The sequence below is a fragment of the Muntiacus reevesi genome, chromosome 7, assembly GCF_963930625.1.
Source record: "Muntiacus reevesi chromosome 7, mMunRee1.1, whole genome shotgun sequence".
Classification (NCBI taxonomy): Eukaryota; Metazoa; Chordata; class Mammalia; order Artiodactyla; family Cervidae; genus Muntiacus; species Muntiacus reevesi.
Genome location: NC_089255.1, coordinates 10,189,444 through 10,211,790, shown reverse-complemented (window position 1 = coordinate 10,211,790; position 22,347 = coordinate 10,189,444). Strand labels below are relative to the sequence as shown.

Sequence of the window (22,347 nt, the reverse complement as noted above, 5' to 3'; positions counted from 1 at the left end):
CTTGTTATTCATTTTGCTTCCAAGTTTTAAATACATACTTTTAAAAAACTGTCAGGTGTTATTTATAACTGTTTTGGTTAGTTCCTATCAATCTTGACGCGTAAGCTGGCATTTGTATAACCATTGCCTTTTAACCATCTTTTCCTTAGTTTTGGAACTGTGGCCCAAGCCTAGAGGAAGTCACTAAAAACGGTTTCCATTGAGGCTACTATGCAGACTTGAACTTGTGTTTTTCAAAGAGCTCTCTCAGCTGCTGCTCGGTTGTGGCTTCTTTCTGCTGCATAAGCTCGGCTGTTCCCTTGGTCACTCCCCAGGCGTCCGGCTTTGACATGGAAGGGTTGTACGGCCTGCCCGAGGCTATCCGAAGATTCTCCCAGTATTCCTTCCTGGCCCTGGGTGAACAAAACACACAGAAGCCTGAGGGTCTGTCTCTGGGCTGAGCTAGAACCCTGCCATCTTTGGACTCTCGAGAGTGTGTCCTCTGAAACACGTCTATCTTTTCTTTTTCCTCAGAATCTGTAAGTCTAAAATTACTTTGAATTCCTTCTTTTCATGTGCACATAGGTTCAAAAGCTACAGATTTGAAACAAGGACAGTTTCTAAGTTACGTCGCTTCCCTGTCCTCACTTTCTGGCTCTGCCTCCTGAGCCACCTATGCCCACGTTCGCTGCTCTTCCCAAAGCCAGTGCTGCGTCTGCACCCTCAACCCGGAGATCCCGCCTCTGCCTCCTTGCTATTTCCATCGGTTCCTAGTTCCAGGCCTTGCCTGGTCTGGTCTCTTGCAGAAAAGACTTCCTCATAGGTTTCCCTGTCTCCAGGCTACTGAAACTTGCAAATTGAACTGGGTCTCAGACCCTTCAGGCTCCTCACTGCCTTGGGATAAGGTCATCCAGACCTCGTGAGTGTGAACAGAGGCCACCTCCTGTCTGGATGTGTGTCTCCTACCAAATTCTGAATCTGAGGTTCTCAGACTTCTAATGTCTCAGCATACCGTTCTCTTGGCACTCCCACTCAGTGCTTCCCTCTCGGCTGTTCTCCTACCTGGCAATGTAACTCGTCCTTCAGAACTCAGCTCAGATGCTAGCTCTGTGGGAAATCCTTCATCAGCTCTCCCGCTTTTCCCCCTGTTGGCCGTTATTGCGGACCCCCAGCACCTGTGTACATCTTCATCCTTAACTGACTATGTCAGGTGAACTTGACTATTTATCTCTCTGCCTACTAGACTTGGAGACAGGCCTGTGCCTTGTCCAGCTTGCTCCTTTGGCATCTGTAACAGTGTCTGACACAGTTTTGTTGAACTAATGTTGGTCAAAGAGACCGAAACTGCTGCCTCTGCTTGGGGGGCAGTTTCTACCCACTTCCTTCTTCTGTGGAAATCTACCTAGCCCTTCAAAATCTAGCCCCAAAGTCCCTTCTTCTACATAATCTACTGGGTAGAGATAGCTATTCTCTTCACTTCATTGTTACTTTTTTTATCCATGCCTCTACTATAGTATAATACATCAGCTTTCTTCTCCATTTCCCCCAGCAGACTGTGAGAGCCTCTAAGTCAGGGACTGCAGCCTTTCATTTCTATATTCCTAGTACCCTGCACATTGCCTGATGTGAAAATCTATTTGTTTATTGTTCCTCATCCCCCATGGAATGTAAGCTCTGAGAGCAAAGACCTTTTTTAATCTCATTCACCACTGTCTTCCCAGCTCCAAGGATCGTGCTTGGCACAGAATAAGCAATTAATATTTGTACTTGAATCCTAACAACTGATTCACTGTTAGTGTCCACCACATAGGTGGTGCTTTCCAAGAGTGTGAAATCACATTTTGTTGCAACTTACATTATTTATATTCTATATTCTTAAAGCTTTCTTCAGGAATCACTCTGTAAAGTTAAAGTTATAAATATTTCTGTGAGAGAATTTGAAGAGGCTAAGTGATTCTTTGTCATTACACTGCAAATTGGCGGTACTTTTTGTAATGACCTCACTTGGATGTATTCATAATTTGTGTGAGTTTGGTTTGGCAAATACAGTTTAAGGTTCTTACCTGGCTCTAATCCAGGGTTTGGTGTGCATGTCCAAACCACTTCCCCAGCTGCCATGTTTTTCTGAAGCCGGTGGCAAAAATCCCCTCTCCGGGGCCAGCTCCTCTGCAATTGCCCTGATGTGGTAGGGTTCAAATCCACAGCACCCGCCTATGTACCTGACCCCCAGGTTGTAGGCCTCTCTCGCGTACTTTTGAATATCCCATCTGGTTGCAACTCTGGGTTCCAGTCCTGTAGTAAATGATGCTCTGCTTCAGTAAAAATATTCAAAATAAATAGCTACAATAAATGTTATTTTCAGTAAATGAATTAGATAAGATCTTATATTTCTGAAAAGAAATTTTCAGTTCCTAACTTTTAAAAATGATTTGCTACCTTACATTGACAGGCCCAGTTTAAACAGTGACAGTAGGACTGCAAGATGGCTCCCAATGATCTCTGCCCCTGATGGTCTCACCCCGTGGGATCCTTCCTGCATTGTATCAGGCTGGTCTGTGAGACCGATAAAGTATGGTGGAAGGGATGGCTTGTGACTTCTGAGGCTAGATCATTAGAGACATTAGGCTTTCTGCCTTGTTCTCTCTTGGATCACTCATCCCAGGGGAAGCCAGTGGCCACACTGTGAGATGCTCAAGTATCACAGTGGAAAAGCCCATGAGCCAAGAAACTGAGCGGTCCAGTCAACAGATAGCAAAAAACTTACCCCAACTCCCAACAGCTAACTAAGAAAGCTTGAAAGAGCTCCCATCAGGCCTTCAGATGACTATTACCCTTGCAAGAGTCTGTAGTGCAGCCTATTAAGAGACTCTGAGTTAAGCACTCCCAAATCCATGACCCACAGCTACTATGAGATAAAAAAATATTAGCTGTTTAAAGACACTAAATTTTGCAATAATCTCTTCTACACCAATAAAACCACAAATGCCTCGCCATTCTTCTTCTGTGGTTCTTCTAGACTGATGGTTTTACAGAGTCCCTCTAGAATATGAGATAAGGACCCTAGAATGAAATAGTAGGCTGGCCAGGCCAGGCTCACCTCCGGCTTGATTCTCCAGGTAGACTCACGCCCACTTCCCATACAAGCTTTATCCCTCTTCTCAGACTGCAAGGGTTCCCCCCACATTATCTGCTTTGATCTCTTCATTCAAATCTGTTACACAGTAACCCAGTGATGGCACCTTCCCTCTGCCCCGCCCCCCCCAACTCAGATATAGCTAGAGTATTCAAGCAGCATTCAAAAGAAAAGTATATTGGTGATAACTTGGCCTAACCTTATTTATCTGATGAGAAAATTCAGATCTGGATGAACTAAGGAACTTTGCTAAGGTTCTGCCCCTTAGCAACAGAGCTAGAGCTAGAAGCAGAGTCTTCACTGATCCTGCTCAGGAGGGCATTCTTTTTACCAAACTCCATGTGTAATGACTTGGTTGTCTACCTAGGTGTTGACTCACCTTTGATTTTACCTTTAGATCAGAGGTCTTTTTTGCTTGCTGGTCCTGTGTTTCCTAATGTCTAATTTAAAAGTTTTGGGGCTGCAGGGAGAGCAGTAGGGCCAAGAGTTGAGGAGATATGCTGCCATCGTTTTACCATGATAAAGCTCTATGGCCAGAGGTTTATTTGGAATTTGTCAAACATGAAGACCCTGAGATGATTTATAAAATGGCTTTCTTACCAAAGGGGAATTCTGGCAGGTCAATAAATCCCTGCTTGCCACAGTCGGGAGTGTGGTAGGCCAAGGGCTGACTCATCAGGTGGGCTTTCAGTCCCGCAGCCTCCAAGCCTTCTTTCATGAGCTTCACTGTTTGTAAGCTAATTGTGGGGTCAAAATGGCAGTTCACCCCCACAATGGAAGCTCCTGCAAGTGGAAGAACAGTTTAGTTTTAGAGATTCACCAGATACCAGGAGGCCAACTCTGAGTCAGGGAGCTTTAATTTGGTATGGTGAATTAGAAGGATAGCATTTGGTCCCTGCAAACTTATCTTACCCTTGGGCAAGAATGACTACTAACAGGCAGCAAATGCTTTCTCTGAAAAGTGTTCTGAAGAGTCTGGTACAATTGAAATGTCATTTATAAGCACTTGGCTGTCCATCTTTTTTGGAAAATAAAACCAAACATTATTAGAGGTTTTTTTAACTTCAAATTTTAATAGTCATTTTTTTTTTCAATCTTTGACATTATATTGAAAAGCATGATAATTTTTCACTACTCCCAGCTGCCCAGTGGCACCTGTGGTGACCATACCACTCATCTGAAGAATAAATCAATGTTCCCTTTCACCAGGCCAATTTAAAGCATTATTGAGTTTCTTGGGCATAAAAACAGAATGAAATTTAGAAAAAGGTTTTTCTGAAACTTTCAAGTAAATGAAATCATACAATATGTGTCCTTTTGTAACTAACTTATTTCACTTAATACAATGTTTTCAAGGTTCATCCCTGTTGAAGCATGTGTCAGAATTTCATTCATTTTTATGGCTAAGTAATATTCCATTGCATATACACACACACACACACACACACACTGCATTTTGTTCATTCATTAGTTGGACACTTGGGTTGTTTCCACCTTCAGAAAGGACTTTTTTTGGATGAACTCACGGCCTAAGATTTTGCATCTTGGATATACAGTTATCAAGAACAAGGAAAGGAAGGAATCTTTCTGGTTATAATGAGAGTGACACCAACATCTACATTACCGGAGCAGCGGAGCTGATGCTACACGCTATGATCTCAGTGTTCAGTAGCAGACATCTTAGTAGTCCTCACAGGCCTGGGCCTGCAGTTTGCTCTTCTTTCTTGTTCCACTCAGGCCTCATTCCCCATCATTCCTCTGAATCAGTTTTTGTTAAGGGCACTGATGACCTCGATCTTGCCAAATCCAGTAGTCCCTTCTCTGTCCTCATCTGCGTCAACGTCTCAGCCACTTTCATCCAAGTGGCACTCTCTCCTTCAGCTCCTTCAGTACTCCCCTTCTCTTGGCTTCTGAGAACTTCCCTTGTTCTCTGAGTATTGCTCCTACCTCCCTGGCTGCTTTTTTTAGAGTGCTATGTGCTAACCCCTTCTCAAGGCTGAACCTTTCAATCCTGCAGTGTCACAGGATTCCATTGGGTTGTCTTCTCTTCTGCGTCTACACTTTCTTTTCTACCCCAGGCTTTCAATACCATCTACATACACAACTCTCCCATGCTTCTCTCTCTAACCCTGACCTTTCCATTGGATTCCAGGCTAGTATATTCAACAGCTTACTGAACAGGGTCACTTGGATCTTGACTACTTTCTTTTTTTGGATATTCTGCAGTCAGAGTTTCTCTTTCTTTTCTTGATTTCATTACACCAATGAATTAATCATATGTTGGCTATTTGTTGGATGTCATTTAGGCACAAAGGTTCTTGTAAAGGGTTATGAAGAAATATAAATATAGGACGCCAAAGATTTTCTAATTTAACACAGGGTTTCCAGAGGTTTGCTCTATGAAAATAAGGTTCTATGAAAAATTACATTAGGAGTAGTCTTTTTTTTTCTCTTTTTCCCAACTCTAGCCCCTTCCTGGAGACTGAAAATATATATGAACATGTCAAAGGCTCTGAGAAGTTCTGCAGTCAAGAGACTGCTTCATTTGGTTTAAAACTGAATTTTCTACCTCTGTGTAACTGCAGAACCCTATTAAGAGTCTCACAGGTTAAAAAATGTCATTTTGAGATAAAAGAAAAAAAAGAAAATGTCATCTGAGGATACTACAAATGTGGGGTAAAAATAGAAAGTGTTAAAGCTGCTGAGAGGAGGAAGTGATCACTTGGGGTAGGAGTGACTATGTAAGGACATAAGGAAGTTGGACTAACGACACCGGAAGATGGACTTGGTTGTGAGATGGATACTAAGGGCCTATATGTGCTGGGTGGTGTGCTGGGCACAGGGTACTCAGTGCTGAGTCAAGCGGACATAGTCTCTGCCCTCTGGGATTTTACAGTCTAGTGAGAGACCCAGACATTTAAGACATAAACAAATGAGATATCTGGGTAAGTTCTAAGTTCTATAAAGGATATAAACAGGTACAGTGACGGCAAGCACTGTGGCCACTAACTCCGAATAGACAGGCGAGGAAAGGATGAGACACAGGCCAAGAATCCCTGCCAGCTAACAACTGGGAGGATGAGGGCCTCCTCTGATCTTTTTGAAACATGTTAACTTGGTTTCTCCCCCCATTTTTTTTTTTTTAAATTTTAATTTTTGGCTGTACTGGGTCTTCATTGCTGCATGTTGGCTTTCTCTAGTTGTGGCAAGGAGGGGCTACTCTTTGTTGCCAGCTTCTCATTTCAGGGCTGGCTCAGACGATAAAGAATCTGCCTACAATGCAGGTTCCATCCCTGGGTTGGAAAGGTACCCTGGAGACGGAATGGAACCCACTCCAGTATTTTTGCCTGGAGAATCCCACGGACAGACGGGCCTGGAGGGCTACAGTCCACGGGGTCTCAAAGAGTTGGACGTGATTGAGCAACTAAGACTTCCCCATTGCTTGCTGCAAAGCACAGGCCCTAGGTGCCTGGGCTTCAGCAGCTGTGGCACATGGGCTCAGTTGTTGCTGTTTGCAAGCTCTAGGGTACAGGCTCTGTAGTTATGGCTTATGGGCTTAGTTGCTCTGCAGCATGTGGGATCTTCCCAGGACGGGCATCAAACTGGTGCCCCTTGCATTGCGAGGTGGATTCTTAACCACCAGACCACCAGGGATGCACTCTCCTCATTTTTTGTATTTAAAATCAGAAATTCGGGTTCTACAATGTCAACCTAAACCTAAATAATTGTAATTATTAGTGACAAATATGAAATAACTTTCATGACATATCAAGAGTTGGATAAAGATGAGAAATTAAATTAAATTTTGATTGGTCAGATAAGACTAGCCAATCAAAATCTCTACTTCACAGAGTGAGTCAGACTGTTCGATAGACACTGTGCTATTCGTCAGGTTTAAAATGAGGCAGCTTTGAAAATAGTCTGTGAATTTTCCCTAACTGAAATGAAACCCAATATTAGGGATGGAAATTATATAAAAAGATAAATTGAATACTCAATATTTCATATCAAAGGATTTTAAATTTTATGATACTAATTACAAAAAGTTAAGCATACCAGTAATTTATGGAAAATGGAAAAACTTTGGCAAAGGGGGCAACCGTCTTGAAAGATATTAATATCTAAAGACCTCAACTTGAGATAAATTTAAAATAAAACATAATTGTCCAAATACTCTTTATGATCTACCAAAATTCTTCTCATTTCTAGGTATTAAACCTTCAGTGTAGATCTAGTTGCCCCTTTCAAAAGGCTGATGGGTGTATTTTTTTTGTTTTTTAACACTTTTTCTCTTTGAGATGCAATAATGTATCAGCATTCTTAAGAAAGTAAATGAATGATTTTCCTGTAACAAAAGTAGTATATAGTGATTCATAGATGGACCTGTGTTTGTATGTCATTTAAAAGACACAATAGTTGCAAGCCAATCAAAATCTATCATCACCTGCTTTAACCAGGCGCACCGCACACTCGCCGGGGGTCACGCTATGCAAGTCTCCCTCTGGGCCGATGCACAGAGTTGCCGCCACTGGTTTCCCTGATGCTTTCAAGGCTTCAACTGCCCATACAGCCTCTTCAACGTGCTCAAAATACTGAAATAAGTTAAAGTCAAAGTACTTTTAATTTTGTTTCTCCCCAAATAATTTGAAAACTTATCCTATTGCATATAACCTAATTATCCCCAGATGAGTGTTTCTTAATCTCTGAGTTGTGATTCATCAGCATTTAAAAAACAGAATAGAATGGTGATTTCTGTGAATTGCATTCCAAAGGTTTGAAGAATGCTATATTACATCAACTGAATCACATTTAGTTGAAGCCCTAAATTGGAAGAAGTTTTTGAAAATAAATATTACTGGTACTAGTCATGCCTGGTACCTAACTCCAAATGGTCCTCGTGAGAGTAAAGGCATGTACCAAATGTAGTCGTTTCACTTTTGATAGTATCTATTTACCTCTGCAATCAAGAAGTCCACGTTCTTCCTCATGAAGACCTCTAACTGTTGCTGAAAGACTTTTTTGACTTCAGTTTCGCTCTTGCCGCTAAGGTATGAAGGTGTCTGGCTCACGCCCCCTGCTACCAAAGCATCTCCTTCATCAGCCACTTGCCGCGCAATGTCACAAGCGGCTTCATTGACTTTCTGCCCCTAAAAAGGGTGAATATATGGTATGGTTACATTTTCACGTGAAACTGAAGCAAAATTGTTATTCAAATGTCTACATCTCAGTTGTATGTTATAACAGTGATTTTATTTCAGAAAATGAGAGTGATGGAATAGTTCACTGTTTACAGAGTTTAACAATTTGTAGTAACAACACTACCAATAACAGTGACGAAAAAGATAAATCTTACGATGGTATTTAGGGCTATTACATTATACCAAAGATCTGTGAGAGGGTGAAAGTCTTTCTGTAAAAGGATCTGGTATCTTCTGGGACTTCTCTGGTGGTCTAGTAGTTGACTCCGCACTTCCACTGCAGGGGGCATGAGTTCAACCCCTGATCAAGAACTAAAATCCCACATGCTGCAACGTGTGGCCAAAATAAGCAAATATATAAAAGGATCTGATATCTTCCAGTGCTTAAACTGCAGTTAGAAGAATACCTAGCAAATAGTGGTGGTGATGATGATTTGCTTTTTTGATTAATAAAAATAAACTAATTAAAATGACTACAGAATTCATGACTTTTTGTCATTATATATTTTATCAATTAACAGATAAATGTATCACAAGTAAGGTCTTTTTGAAGTATTTAAACCTTAAAAACTGACTCTTGTCCTCAAAATATCACACAGATGCAGGGAATTTTAGAATTCCTTTTTCATTTTGGAGATGAAGAAGTTGTTGATTTGATGGGATAGGTAAATGGTTTGCCCAACATCACACAGTTAACTGTAGCTCAGCTAGGAATATTCTAGATTCGCTGACTCCTGCCATATATGACATTTCTCCTATACTGTCACATTAAAAAACTGTAAAGATCTAAGAGTTTGTAAGGATACTCACTCAACAACTTAGTCAAAAGACTTGGAAAATCATTAATAGTTAAATACTTCTTTGATCTTCTTCATTAAATGCCTTTCTGTTAGTTTGGGGGACTCTAGGTAAGACCTAAGAATATTATTCACACATACCTCATTTCTGTTTAAAACAAAACAAAACTCTAACAAGGCTCAACACTTTTTTCTACAGGAGCTTTGTTGATGACACATGTGCCTAAGGCACAGTATGGTGTTACTCACGGATATTTTCTCTGCAACATAGTTTCCCCTGTTCTCCAGCTTGTCTTCACTGGCATAGAAGGTGAAGGTCTGCATGACATTGGAGCCAGCTCTGAGGAACTCTCGATGAAGTTGGCGAACTGGGAGATTGAAAGATATTCTTTGCTATCAGTTTATCAGCCTGTGATGCTTTCAGAAGGCTCTTAGATAAACAAACATGAAAATATGCGCCTAAATTCCTGGTTGTCTGGCATTTGCTCATCCTGGGGGACAATGAGAGGTAGATATGGAATCTCTTGCTAGGAGCAAGAGATTATCTCTATCAGCGATGTGGGGTGAAGGGAAGAGGGAGGTCCCACAGAGGAGGAATCATCTCAGCGATTTTGCTAGGCAGAGAACGTGGGGAAGGGCATTCCCTCGAGAGGGAACAGCCCAAGCAAAGATAAGGAGGCAGGAACAGTGTTGGCATTTGGGGGAATGACAAGCAGCCTGGATGGCTGGGGCTGAGGCTGGAGAAGTCGTGGGAGACAGACTTGGAGAGGTGGGCTGCCAGACAGAGTACAAAAGACCTTGCCCATCATCCCAGGGAGTCTAGGCTCCAGACCATAGATATTGGGGAAACATCAACAGTTTTAAAGCAGCTGATTAATATGATTAGTTCATTGTTTTTGAAAAATAATTCTGATAGCAGAGTTGGCGTAAGGTCACCAAGCTAGGTCCACAGATGAATACCATGTGGAAAAGCTTTCATGGCTGCAGGAAATATAGTGGAAAGTTTTTGTTTTCCATTTAATCAAATGTATGCAATTTAAAGAGTTATCCATTATCCTTTGCTCTAAAATAGTGGTCCTAAACTCTGATTGCCCATTACATAATCCTGCAAGCTTTTAAAAAATTATGAATGTTAGGGTCAAATCCATGTATATTCTAATTTAATTGGTTCAGGGTAGGGCACAGGCAATTTTTTGGAAAGGTTTCCCAACTGATTCTTACTTTCGGTTTTGTTGAGCATCACCATTCCAAGAGAGGAGAAGGATGTTCCTTTTATAAAACAATAGTGAGACTCGGTGTTTTGTTTTTGTCAAGAGAAAAGACTGGGCAGAGTAAGAAGTCAGCAGTTGTATTTTGGACACTAAAATTTATTTCTAAATTTCAGAGGCCTGTAAAATCCACAGGTTTGGGAGTAACCACATTAGAGTCTAAAAAATTAATAGGACACTGGTGTTCTTAGTCCTTCAGGGGCTAAGACTGGAGATTAGTCTGGTGGCTTTGCAGCCTAGATGCCTAGTGGAGTGCCAAGAACATAGGAAGCATTTTTGTCTGTGTTTGTTTATAAATGGACTTAAAGGTGAGGCAAAGACACACACACACACACACACACACACACACACACACACACACACACACACACACACACACACACACACACACACACACACACACACACACACACACACACACACACACACACACACACACACACACACACACACTGTAATGTATGTCAGAAAATGGATTCCTAAGTTTGAAGCCAAATCCTTTCTTTTAAAATCGTGGAAACTTTAGTTCTCAGTGGGAACTTGAAAACATTCATAAGTTAGGGTGTTTCAAAGTTGTTTTAATTCACAACAGAACCAACTGAAAACCCTTACGTAGAGTAATCGGGAAAACACAGTGCTGTGGCAGGAGTAGGGGAAAAGGGACTAAAGGCTTGGTTCCTGTTCTCCGTGACAGAATGGCTTAAGAATAACAAGTCCACCCTGGTGGTCCTTCGATGGATTTCCAGAGACTGTACAACACAAAACGAAAACCCTGGGGTAGTGTGCAGTGTTTGCATGTACAAACATGTTATGATTCTCAGAGGGCCTCTAAGTTTTATTAGATTTTTCCAGAGGGCAGTGATTCAAAAAGGTGAAGACAACTTTCACTTTTAATCAATTTGATTATTCCTTCATGTTTCTTAAAAAAGGAGAGCTTCTCCAAGTGTGACCTTACTAGGTTCACCTGGGAACAAATATTCAGATTCCTCGAACCCTTCCAGACCCAAATTCATTTCCAAATACAATGCTAATTCCACTGAGTGCAAGAGCCACAGCTTTTGGCATAACCTTTAGTAGGAGAATTAGTCTGGTGATTTCTGCATATCCTTTCAATATCTATTTTCTGTTTCCTGTCATCATAAAACCCTTGAGTCTTCATAACCAGTAACATAGGATGTGACTGGTTCCTACAACAATGATACAACCTATACTAATTATATTCATTTTATAGCTTTAAACTCTCCATTATTCTAGTCTCATTTTAGCATCATAGAAGCTAAATATTACCAAGTATGTATTATACTTGATATACAATGTAATATACAATATTATATAAGTATATATGTGTGTATACATGTATATGCATATATACATGATCATATATGTATATGACCCATATATATATGTATAGAGCATAGCTATTACCTTGTAAATTTTCCTGAGAAAGGCGAGTTTTGGAATTCCACAGCTAACTCTAAAAAGTCAAAAAAATTTTGCACTATTTCTTCACTGGGATAATAAATTTGTAACAAAATCTCTTGGGAGCAAAGTGACTTGAGCTAATGTGAGGATATTTATAACTGTATCCCATTTAGAGTGAGTAGTCATATACATTGATGCAAAAGGAGTATTAATGTGTTTGATGGGGGCTGGGGGAGCACTTTAGACCCTAAAGAGAGTGTTACACAGTATGTAGCATATCTAATGTATTAACTTTCTAAAATTTCCTCAAATTCTGGATTCTAAGACCCATTTGGCCCCAACAGGGCTTGCATAAGAGATGGTAGATCTGTAGCGTAATTTTCCTTTCCTCACTGCTTACAGCCCCCAAAAGTTAAGCCCAGGCACCAATCCTACAAAAATGTTTTGGGTGCCATTCAGTTTGCAGGGAAACTTATCAGAATCGATATGAATTCCAGCTATCACCCAGTCAAAATTAGAAAAGCGCCTGCAGAAAACAAACTTATTTGCATAAAACAGCATGACACTGACCAGTCTCTCATTTGAGCATGAGTGTGCGTGCCTGCTGAGTTGCCTTAGTTGTGTCTGATTCTTTGCAACCCCGTGGGCTGTAGCCCGCCAGGCTCCTCTGTCCTGTGGGCTTCTCCGGGCAAGAATATTGGAGTGGGTTGCCGTGCCCTCCTCCAGGGGATCTTCCCAACCCAGGGATCAAACCCATGTCTCCTATGTCTCCTGCATTGGCAGGCAGGTTCTTTACCACTGGCGCCACCTGGTTTTAAATAACTTTCACCCCTTCCCTCCTTGAACAGGTTAAATACATCTGAGGTCCTATGAAATGTTTCTATGAAGATGCATTACAAGCAGGAGATTTGTCTTGTCTGATGCATCCGGGAGTTGCACTGGGGTTGACAGAGTTTGAACTAGGCACTGGCAGACTTGAATATATGGGATGTCAATCTGTAGCAGAACGGATTAAATCTAATAACTCAGAATTATGAAGTTTTCATTAATTCTTGAAAAAGCAGGCAGCTCCCAGAAGAAAAAGTAGAGCAAATGCTCAATACATTTAAATAAGCTTAAAATATTCAAGACACAAATGGCTAAGAGATCAAACGTGCTGTTTCTGCATTAATAAAATCAAAGGAAATCAGAGCAATTTCTCTTGAACTCCTCTAATGTGGAACTTTAAAAAAGAAAATGTGACTCACAAAATTGAAACTTGCATTTTAAACAAGAGTCTTATTTTGTTTTCAAGGCAGAGTTTGGGCAAAGGTAGTTTATTGTTAATGTCAGTTTGGCCCAAGAAATATTTCATTCTGAGTTTACTCCAGCACTCAAACCTTAAGAAACAAAACATGGATATATTAGAAATCCTCCGTCTGAGGTCTTAATTATTCCACTGTGTTCCTTACATCCCTTTAATGCAGTGCTTCTGAAAGTGAGGTTCACCTTGCCATTATTTGGGGTCAGGTATTATAAATATGCAGGTTCCTGGACCCCCTCAAAACCTAATGAAACCAAATTTCTGTAAATGAGGGCTAGGAATCTATAATTTTTAACAGACTCCACTGGTGAATCTAAAATTTGAGATCTACTATTGGTTTAGCTTCCCAAGCCTCCTTATTTCACTTTTTTTTTAATGGTAGAGCACACAGTATTATTTCTACTTTTATTTGGACATATAAAAGTTGTGTACATTTGCTAGATTTCATAGTGTGACTATAGCTCTTTTACTTTTGATACTTTTTAGGGACTGTGTGAACTGAACACATTTCTGTACTTCTCTAGCAGAAATAGATGAATACAGCCAAGAAACAGACTGTTAAATCGCTAAGTCATGTCTGACTCTTTACGACCCCACAGACTGCAGCAAGGCAGGCCTCCCTCTCCTTCACACTCTTCCGGAGTTTGCTCAAACTCATGTCCATTGAGTCAGTGATAGCACCCAGCCATGTCCAAGAAGTAGATTAATACAGCCAAAAATATTAACAAGATAAGAAACAACTCAGTCAAGTGAATAATAACAATAGTTAGTACTTGTGTTTAACATGCACCAGACACTATTTTAAATACTGCACATATAGTTTATTTAATCCTCATAACAAATTTATGAGGTAGATGTCAATATTATCTCAGTTTATACACAGGGAAGCTATGTAATTTCCCTGAGGCCATACAACCTAGTGGCTGTGTCAGGATTTGATCCAGTTAGTCTGGGTCTAGAGTCTACTGGATCTGAAAGCTGTACTGTCTCTGATTAGGTTCTTCATTAGTTTCCATCCTTCATTTCTGAGTTCACGGAAACATGCTCTCCTTTACCATAAAAAAGCAACTGTTTATTATCATATACAATATTCACAAGAACTCTGGCTTCCTCTAAAAGATTCAGATTCTTTCCAAGTGTTGATTGCTGAGACCCTCCTTAGGAAGTGCCTTATGCCAAAGTGGGAGGGGAGATCAAGCTTGTATGTAGGGCTTGGTCTATTCACAGGGGGAGAACACAAACTAGCCCCCCTTGCCTCAATCTGGGGCAACTCTGAGGGGCCTGTCCAACCTTGAAGCTCCCTGAAGGGTTGGCTGGAACCTCAGTTGCAACTCCTCACAGTTGAGCTCTTTCTGATGCTCAATCCTGCTTCCCTTGCTCCCTTAGAGGTACTGTTTCTTGAAAATACTTCCTAGTAGAACTCTTGAGCACAAATCTCCACTTCATAATATGTTTCCTGACTGGTCTGACCGCAAAAGCTAAAGCCACAACCAGCCACAGGATTACTCTTCAAGCATTGTTCTGGAGTCAGATCCCATTCTGGCCAGCTGGAACACCCACCCATTCAGAGTTCTCAACCATAAAAGTACTCTATTGCCAAAAGTTAAGATCTGATTAGGAAGAAATGGGACTTGAGACCTGGAATAAAGACATAGTTGGATTAACCCATCAACCTTGAAAACCCCACATCCCCCTGAACTCTCTGGGCCTGTAGAAGTGGCCCATTTCCTCCCCTTTGAAAGATTAATCCTTCTCTATTGCTTAAGGATGATACAGAGGCCCTGAAAGACAAACATTTATTCCTTTCAGGCTGCATCCTTCCTCCCTTCCTAGCCAAAAAGATTTGTAATCAAGAAAATAAAGTGAGAATAAGGTTTGTGGATACAGATGCAGCATAGGTAGATGGCTGAATTTAAATAGGGTGGAGCTAGTATACAATGAATTTAACTAGTTGGCAAATACAGACTGGAAGAGGGCTTATCTGCAAGATGGTGACTGACGCTGTATCATGGAACTTAAAGTGGGTTAAGGAAGGAAGGTGGACTTATGGGGAAGAATGGGTAAAACTCACTAAAATGAGAGAGATGAAGGACAGAGTTATGATGAGATTGAAGAATAGGAGTACTAGGAAGAATGAGCAGAAAAGATAGGAGGGGGCGTGGTCAGAGAATGTGGTACTTGTCCTTGAGATTTTGGAGGTGGACAGCTGTTGATGATGGCAAGGCCTAGGAGTGGGTTGCTGAGGTGGGGATGGAGGAGAGTTTTGTTGGAGATGAGGAAGTCAGGGTACTAATAGAAAGAGTGCTGGATGAATCACATGTATGGATGTTGGAGTCACCTAGAGTGTTGGAGGAGGTAGGTACGGGCAGAGGAGAAGGAAGTGAGTCAGGTTCTAGACTCATCTAGAGCAAGGAACAGGGAGCAAGAGGTAGACACAGGTGACAGAAATAAGGAGGGGCCATTGGTATTTACCCAACAGGTGAATCTATATTTGTACACGGCACACTGCCCAGCAGGCAGTAATAAATACTTGGAAACCGTAGCATGGAGGCATCTGTTTGATGGCATGCTCCTAGACATGGGTCAACACAGTGGTCTTTTATGAGAGCTTAAAATAGAGCAGTGCACCAACCTGCTTCTGGGTGTTCCACAGCGGCTTCTGGGGTCCAGGGCCCTGCCTTCACGTAGCCCCTCTTCTCCAGCGCGAAGACAAACCCTCCATCTCCGATGATGACCTCTCCAGAGTTCAGCCGTTCCAGGATGCCCTAACGTTGTGGGGGGGGGGGGGTGATGGAGAAAATGAAAAATGAGTCATTTGAATTTTTAATACAATTTTCTACTCATTTCTACAGTAGAACTTTTGCTCTCATGTTGTTGAGAAGTATGATTTCTTTAAAATTCTCAGAAAATACATATATATTTTATTCAGAAATTTATGACTATAAGGCAAATCATCAGAATGCTCATATAATAAAAGCTTGTGTATCCATGTATATGTGCCAGGGGTGGGGGTTTTTCAGAACACACTAAATAGTATTTGAAGGATATTGTGGGAGGATGTTATGTTTGAATAAATATCTTCAGAAAGATTAAATGAAAAGGTTTTGTTGTAAAGCCTCAAATGAGTACTTAAGCACACATTCTTAAAACGGTGACTGTTAGTCTTTCTCCTTTTTCTATCAATAAACAAAAGAGAGGATTATGTTTTATAAAGAAGTTGAAGTGGCCTATGATGCTACAAAGGCGTTTTGAGACTGGAAAGTCAAAATATATTTGGTGAGGACAGAAGGCAGAAGATACCACCACAAAGATGGTCAAATCAATTAAAGATTAATGTCTTTGGTGCTAAAACTCAGTTTCCATAACAGCAGCTGCATTATGCTGTCCAGAAAGTTGTAAGTATGCATGGCCTGCTCTCTGCAAGTGAGAGAACTGGGAAGAGACCAGTGAATAAAATATTTGTAAACTGATTTCCAGTCCAACTTGCATACCTATTCCATTTACTGTACATGCAATTATTACCCTGGTGTTAAAATAGCAACTTTGAACTTAATATTTTTAAAGTGATTTGTGAATTAGTAATATTCTTGTAGAATCATTTCTTTATTTCAAAATATTATAAATTTAAAAATACTCTGATTTTGTGTGCGTGTATGTGCTAAGTCGCTTAAGTCGTGTCTGACTCTGTGATCCTATGGACTGTAGCCTGCCAGATCCTTCTGTCCATGGGATTCTCCAGGCAAGAATACTGGAGTGGGTTGCCATGCACTCCTCCAGGGCATCTTCCCGACCAGGGATGCGGATTCTTTACCACTGAGCCACCAGGGAAACCTCTCTCTGATTTTACATACGAGGAATTAAAGTCCAGAGTCTCTGAGTAATTTACAGTCTCCCAGGTCAGCCCCTAGAGGGCTCACTGATTATTTTACCCTCAAATAGCATCTAGATTTGATTTTAAATGGGAGAGAGGAGAGTGGGACAGCCCTGAAAAGATCATGTAAAGTAATAACTTGGAATGTATATACCTACTGTGTTCCATTTATTGCCATTAATGGTTAATAAATGCTGATGTAACAAAGGTTACAAAATCTGAGAGGCAGTCATAAGAATTTGAATGGCATCTTGAGTCCTTACCGCCTTCTTCCCCACCCCATGGGAACTAAACAGCTGGTGCTCAGAGAAAAGAAACATCTGACATTTCTACTTTAAAGCAGTAAAACAGGAGGATGTGCTGTCTGTTTTTCTTTGTTTAAATTGTGAAGTAATTTTACAGTTGCTTCACAATGTCCTGTTAGTTTCTGCTGCACCGCAAAGTGAATCAGCTATACGTATACATACATCTGCTCTTTTAGATTTCGTTCCCATTTAGGTCACCACAGATCGCTGAGTCGAGTATCCCGTGCTAAACAGGAGGTTCTCATCAATTATCTGTTTTATACATGGCAGTGGACACATGTCAGTCCCAGTGTCCCAGTTCATCCCGCCCCACGCTTCCCTCCTTGGTAACCCTAAGTTTGTCCTCTACATCTATGACTCTATTTTTGCTTTGCCAATATGTTTACCTGTACCATTTTCCTGGATTCCACATATATGTGTTTTCTATTCTTGGATAGCTTTTCCAGATAGAAAAAATTCAAGTATTGAAGTCCATGAGATAACAACTACAAAGTATAGAATTCATCACATGTAATTTCGAAATCCAAATACCTGCCATGATTACAATGTGTCTAAATATCACATCTTAGAACTACAGCTTTGATCATTATGACCCAGTTAATAAGAAAAATGGATATATTGCTAGTCAGTACAGTTGTATAAAAATAGAAACAACAGTCAAATACATGAGATATGACTGACTACAAATCTCATTTGGGCGAAATAATTCATACTTTGTTCAGTCACCTAGAAACTCTCACTGAGCTCTTGTGTGTGTTTTCAGACTTAATGCCACAGCATCTTGATGTACAGCGTAGCTAACAATCTGATATTTGGTGGTGAAGTGGCTAGTGGTGATTCAGTTACCAGGCTGTACATGAATTTATTGAATAATTTCATCAGGAAAAACACTTAGATTCCACTGCATTTTAATTTTAAAATTGTATTTATCCTTAATTGGAGGATAATTACTTTACAATGTTGTGTGGGTTTGGATGAACCCAGAGCCTGTTATGCTCTCCTGGTGGCTCAGACAGTAAAGAATCTCCTTGCAATGCAGGAGACCCATGTTCCATCCCTGGGTTGGGAAGAGCCCCTGGAGGAGGGAATGGCTACCCACTCCAGTATTCTTGCCTGGAGAATCCACGGACAGAGCAGCCTGGAGGGCTATATCCATGAGGTTCACAAAGAGTCAGACTCGACTGAGTGACTAAGCACATGGGAGGCACAGAGCCTCTTATACAGAGTGAAGTAAGTCGGAAAGAAAAAACAAGCATTGTTTATTAATACATATATATGGGATCTAGAAAAATGGTACTGATGAGCCTATCTGCAGGGGAAGAATGGAGATGCACATGTGGAGAATGGACTTGTGCATTTTTAAATAACTTGAACTTCAGACTCTTCTGTTCCTTTTTTTGTTTTAAAATGGAATGTGCTATGAGAAATTGCTCAAGACATTGTGAAAAGGTATTGCAAAGCAGTGTTTAATATCAGACTGTTTTTGTTTAAAAAGTACATATTTGCTAGACAATAAACTAGCAGAATATGCATCAAAATGCAGCAGACACTGCTGTTAGTGTTGTTCCTAGCTGTTTACAACGAACAAGCTTTGTAACATATTTTAATTTTTACCAGAAGTGTAGACATGGTATTGTCCATATTTTAACAGTGACATAAGCATGGAAACCAGCTTACCAAAGAAACTTTTTTCTTCTCCTTTTATGTCCATCTTGCTAAAGTAATCCTTTAAAATGTTTCATTTCGTAAGTTTGAGTTTGGGGAGTGGATTAGAATTTATGGCAATGCAAATGGGCCAAAGCAAAAGTATTTTTAAAATCTTTATGGGAATCATCCTTTCCAGCCATATATTATTTTAGTAGATGTAGGGATTGGCAAAAATTATCTCTCTAATTGAACAGGTGACAGCCTATAAGCAATGGCCATCTCAACATCTTAAATCCTTGGACTTCATGGCATTAAAATTTTTTAATTGAATTTTTTTTTTCCTTATGTGGAGGTATTTTTGAGGTGGGGTCATCCCTTTAGAAACTAGGTACAACCCATTTCTAGAAGGTTGCTGCTGCTGCTGTTAAGTCGCTTCAGTTGTGTCCGACTCTGTGCAACCCCATAGATGGCAGCCCACCAGGCTCCCCCTTCCCTGGGATTCTCCAGAGGGATGACTGGCAATGAATTTGTCCTCAGGGGTATAGTTGGTCAGCCCCGTCTCCTTCCTTGCCATTCCCTGACCTCTGCCAGGCATGGAGCTGGGTGCTTTGACACCCAAGGGGCAAGGATACTCCCTCCTTCCTCCGTCCTTCTCATCCTGCTTCCAGCTGTAACCTTATTATCAGTCCATCCACCCATCCATCCACACCCCTTCCCTCCCCTCCTCCCCGGCCTCTCACCCCCACCCCAGCCCCGCACCACCCAACTGGAAGAAGGCCTGCAGTCTGGACGGAAACACTAGTCCCAAGGGAATGGTGGGCTTCTTACTGGATTTTTATTTTAAAAACTCAGCCGTCCTTTCTCAATATCTTAGGGCCATTGTGCTTAATTTTTCTTAAACAGTCTTTTCGAGGCCTGCACGGTACACTGTTCTGTGATTTCCGAATCCAAGCTGCCTGTGAAAACTTACCATCATCCACCCAATGCCAGAGCCTTAGGACTGGTGAGAACCTTGCAGGGTGGGATCCCCAAGACGAAACGGTTGGAGCCTAGGCTCGAGCCTTCTCTCACTAGGGGCGCCGAGAGGTGCGCGCAGACCCGGAGGAACCCAGGGCGCGCAGCAGGCGACTCCAAGTCCCACCTCCCACCGCCAGAGGGGAGGGAAGTCGCACCTGTGGGTCTAGGAGCCACATCTTGGGGGAGTGCTCTGGTCTTGGGGTGCAGGACTCAGAGATTTAGGGGTGCCCTGGAATTGGGGGTCACATAGCTCTAGAGGGCGCTGTGGTCAGGGGACAGGGGTCGGGTCTCAGAGGCGCCTTGGTGTTCTTTTTTTTTTTTTTTTTTCTTTTTTTTCAGTGAGTTTTGTCATACATTGGTATGAATCAGCCCGCCTTGGTGTTCTGAAGCAGCAGTTCTGCGGGCCCTGGGCTCTCTCCAGGCTGGGGGGTGGGGCGGGGCTGGGGGGCTTCTGCTCTTTCCGGACTGAGGTGGGGTGCTGGGGGCCCTCTGCTTTCTCCAGGCTGGGGTGTGGGGCTGGCCGATCTAAACCCAAAGCACCCTTGGGTCCCCCACACACTCACCTTCTTGGCATTTTTGCCGCCAGCCGGTGCCATTTTCCGGGTGTCCCGGACCGCACCTAACACGGTGGGTGGATGAGGAGAGTGCTTCCCCCTGCGAAGCCTGGAGCGCGGCCGGATTCTTTATACCCGTGGCTCTGGGTGTGGGTTTCCCCAGCCTCTGAGCGGTCCAACAAGGGCCTTGGGCGGGGAACACGCCCACCAGCCCTTTATCCTTGCCTGTCGCTGCTTGGGAACTTGTATTAGGAGTTGGTGATCGAAATTGTTCTCCCAAATGGGTGAACTTATCCGAAAGAAAATTGGAAAACTATAAATAAACAATGAGGTTACCCCGCGCTCAGGTTTCAGACCTATCTGAGCCCGGCCCTTTTTTTCCCCTCGCAGGTCCTCGAACTCAGTTGATTTCTCCCTTGCCTGGGATCATGCCCCATTAGTCATGCACCTTCAGTCGCTAGGTCAGACCCCCAAGAATTCCATCCAATGCCCAAATATTTTTCAAAGGCCAAGGATACAAGATTATTGAATGGGGATTATTGAATGACTATAAAATGTGACCTCCAGTGTGATACACACCCAGTGGTTATGTGTCTGAACAAAATATGACATTTACTGAAGGGTCCGATACTAACCCTGCATTAGTGTGTGTGTGTGTGTTCAAAATGAACTTTGTCCTTATATCCAAACATGCCTTACAGTTTCTAATGATATCTTTGCAATATTTGACCAGGACAAACACTTGATGTTTATATATGATAGTGGAAATGTACTTTATAGACTTAAAAATTCAGTGTGAAAACTGTTTAAAAATGAACAACATTAGAGAAACTGGAGGAAAACAGAAATGTTAACGTAGTTATCTTTTGATGGTAGAGTTAGGTCTTGCTTTTATTTCATTCATTATGCTTTACTGTTTTTGCCAAAATTTCTTTACAATGGGAACATACTTTAAAATAATGAAAACATTACTTTAAAAAGTGTATAACATGACAATAAATAGCATAAAGAACAACTAAAAAGTCTGAAATAGAGTTCAGAAATGTTTACCTAAATACATAAAAGGTTTGTATGTGGAACAACACCTCTATTTGAACAAATGCAAAGAGGGAAATTAGTAAATGATGATTTAATACAAATAAAATGATGTACACGAGATAAAACTGAAAAAGAGAAGTCCTTTTGCTTCAGGTAATTGTCGAGTTTAGAATGGAAAAAAATGAATGCATATATTGTAATGTAAATGATCTATTATTTTACTTGTCCAGCAAGAATAAGGCATGAGATATCGTAGGCATTCTTCACAGTCCCTAGATATTCGATCATGGCAGGATTGGACTATATGAGTAGGCAATAGTTCAGTAGTGTAATGCATTAACTACTCATAGTCTTAACCAGAGGATTTTAGATTGAGCCTTGCTAGGGTGGCTTAGACTGTAAAGAATCTGCCTGCAATGCAGGAGACCTGGGTTCGATCCCTGTGCTGGGAAGATCCACTGGAGAAGAGAATGACTGCCCACTCCAGTACTCTTCCTGGAGAATTCCATGGACAGAGGAGCCTGGCGGAACATAGTCCCTGGGGTCACAAAGAGTCGGACACAGCTGAGCAACTAACACTTTCACACGGGACTTCAAAGGAGGCCTTAGTGATAGAGAAGCCACCTGCCAATGCAGGTGACATAAGAAATGCAAGTTCCATCCCTAGGTCGGAAAGATCCCCTGGAGAAGGAAATGACAACCCACTGCAGTATTCTTGCCTGGGAAATTCCATGGACAGAGGAGCCTAGTGGTCTATGGTCCACGGGGTCACAAAGAGTCAGATAGGACTGAAGCAGCTTGGCGCAGGGCTTACT

The 22,347-nt window shown here is 41.6% G+C and overlaps 1 protein-coding gene across 1 annotated transcript; it reads right to left on the bottom strand.

The window, feature by feature from the left end:
• Positions 1-208: 208 nt before the first annotated feature.
• Positions 209-20,536, bottom strand: LOC136171955 (betaine--homocysteine S-methyltransferase 1). The gene is made up of 8 exons (XM_065941054.1): positions 20,504-20,536; positions 15,733-15,865; positions 9,357-9,475; positions 8,068-8,259; positions 7,557-7,704; positions 3,713-3,895; positions 2,043-2,271; positions 209-392 (listed from the first exon to the last, which is right to left on the bottom strand). The coding sequence occupies exons 1-8, from the start codon at positions 20,534-20,536 to the stop codon at positions 209-211; spliced, it is 1,221 nt and encodes a 406-aa protein (XP_065797126.1).
• Positions 20,537-22,347: the final 1,811 nt, after the last annotated feature.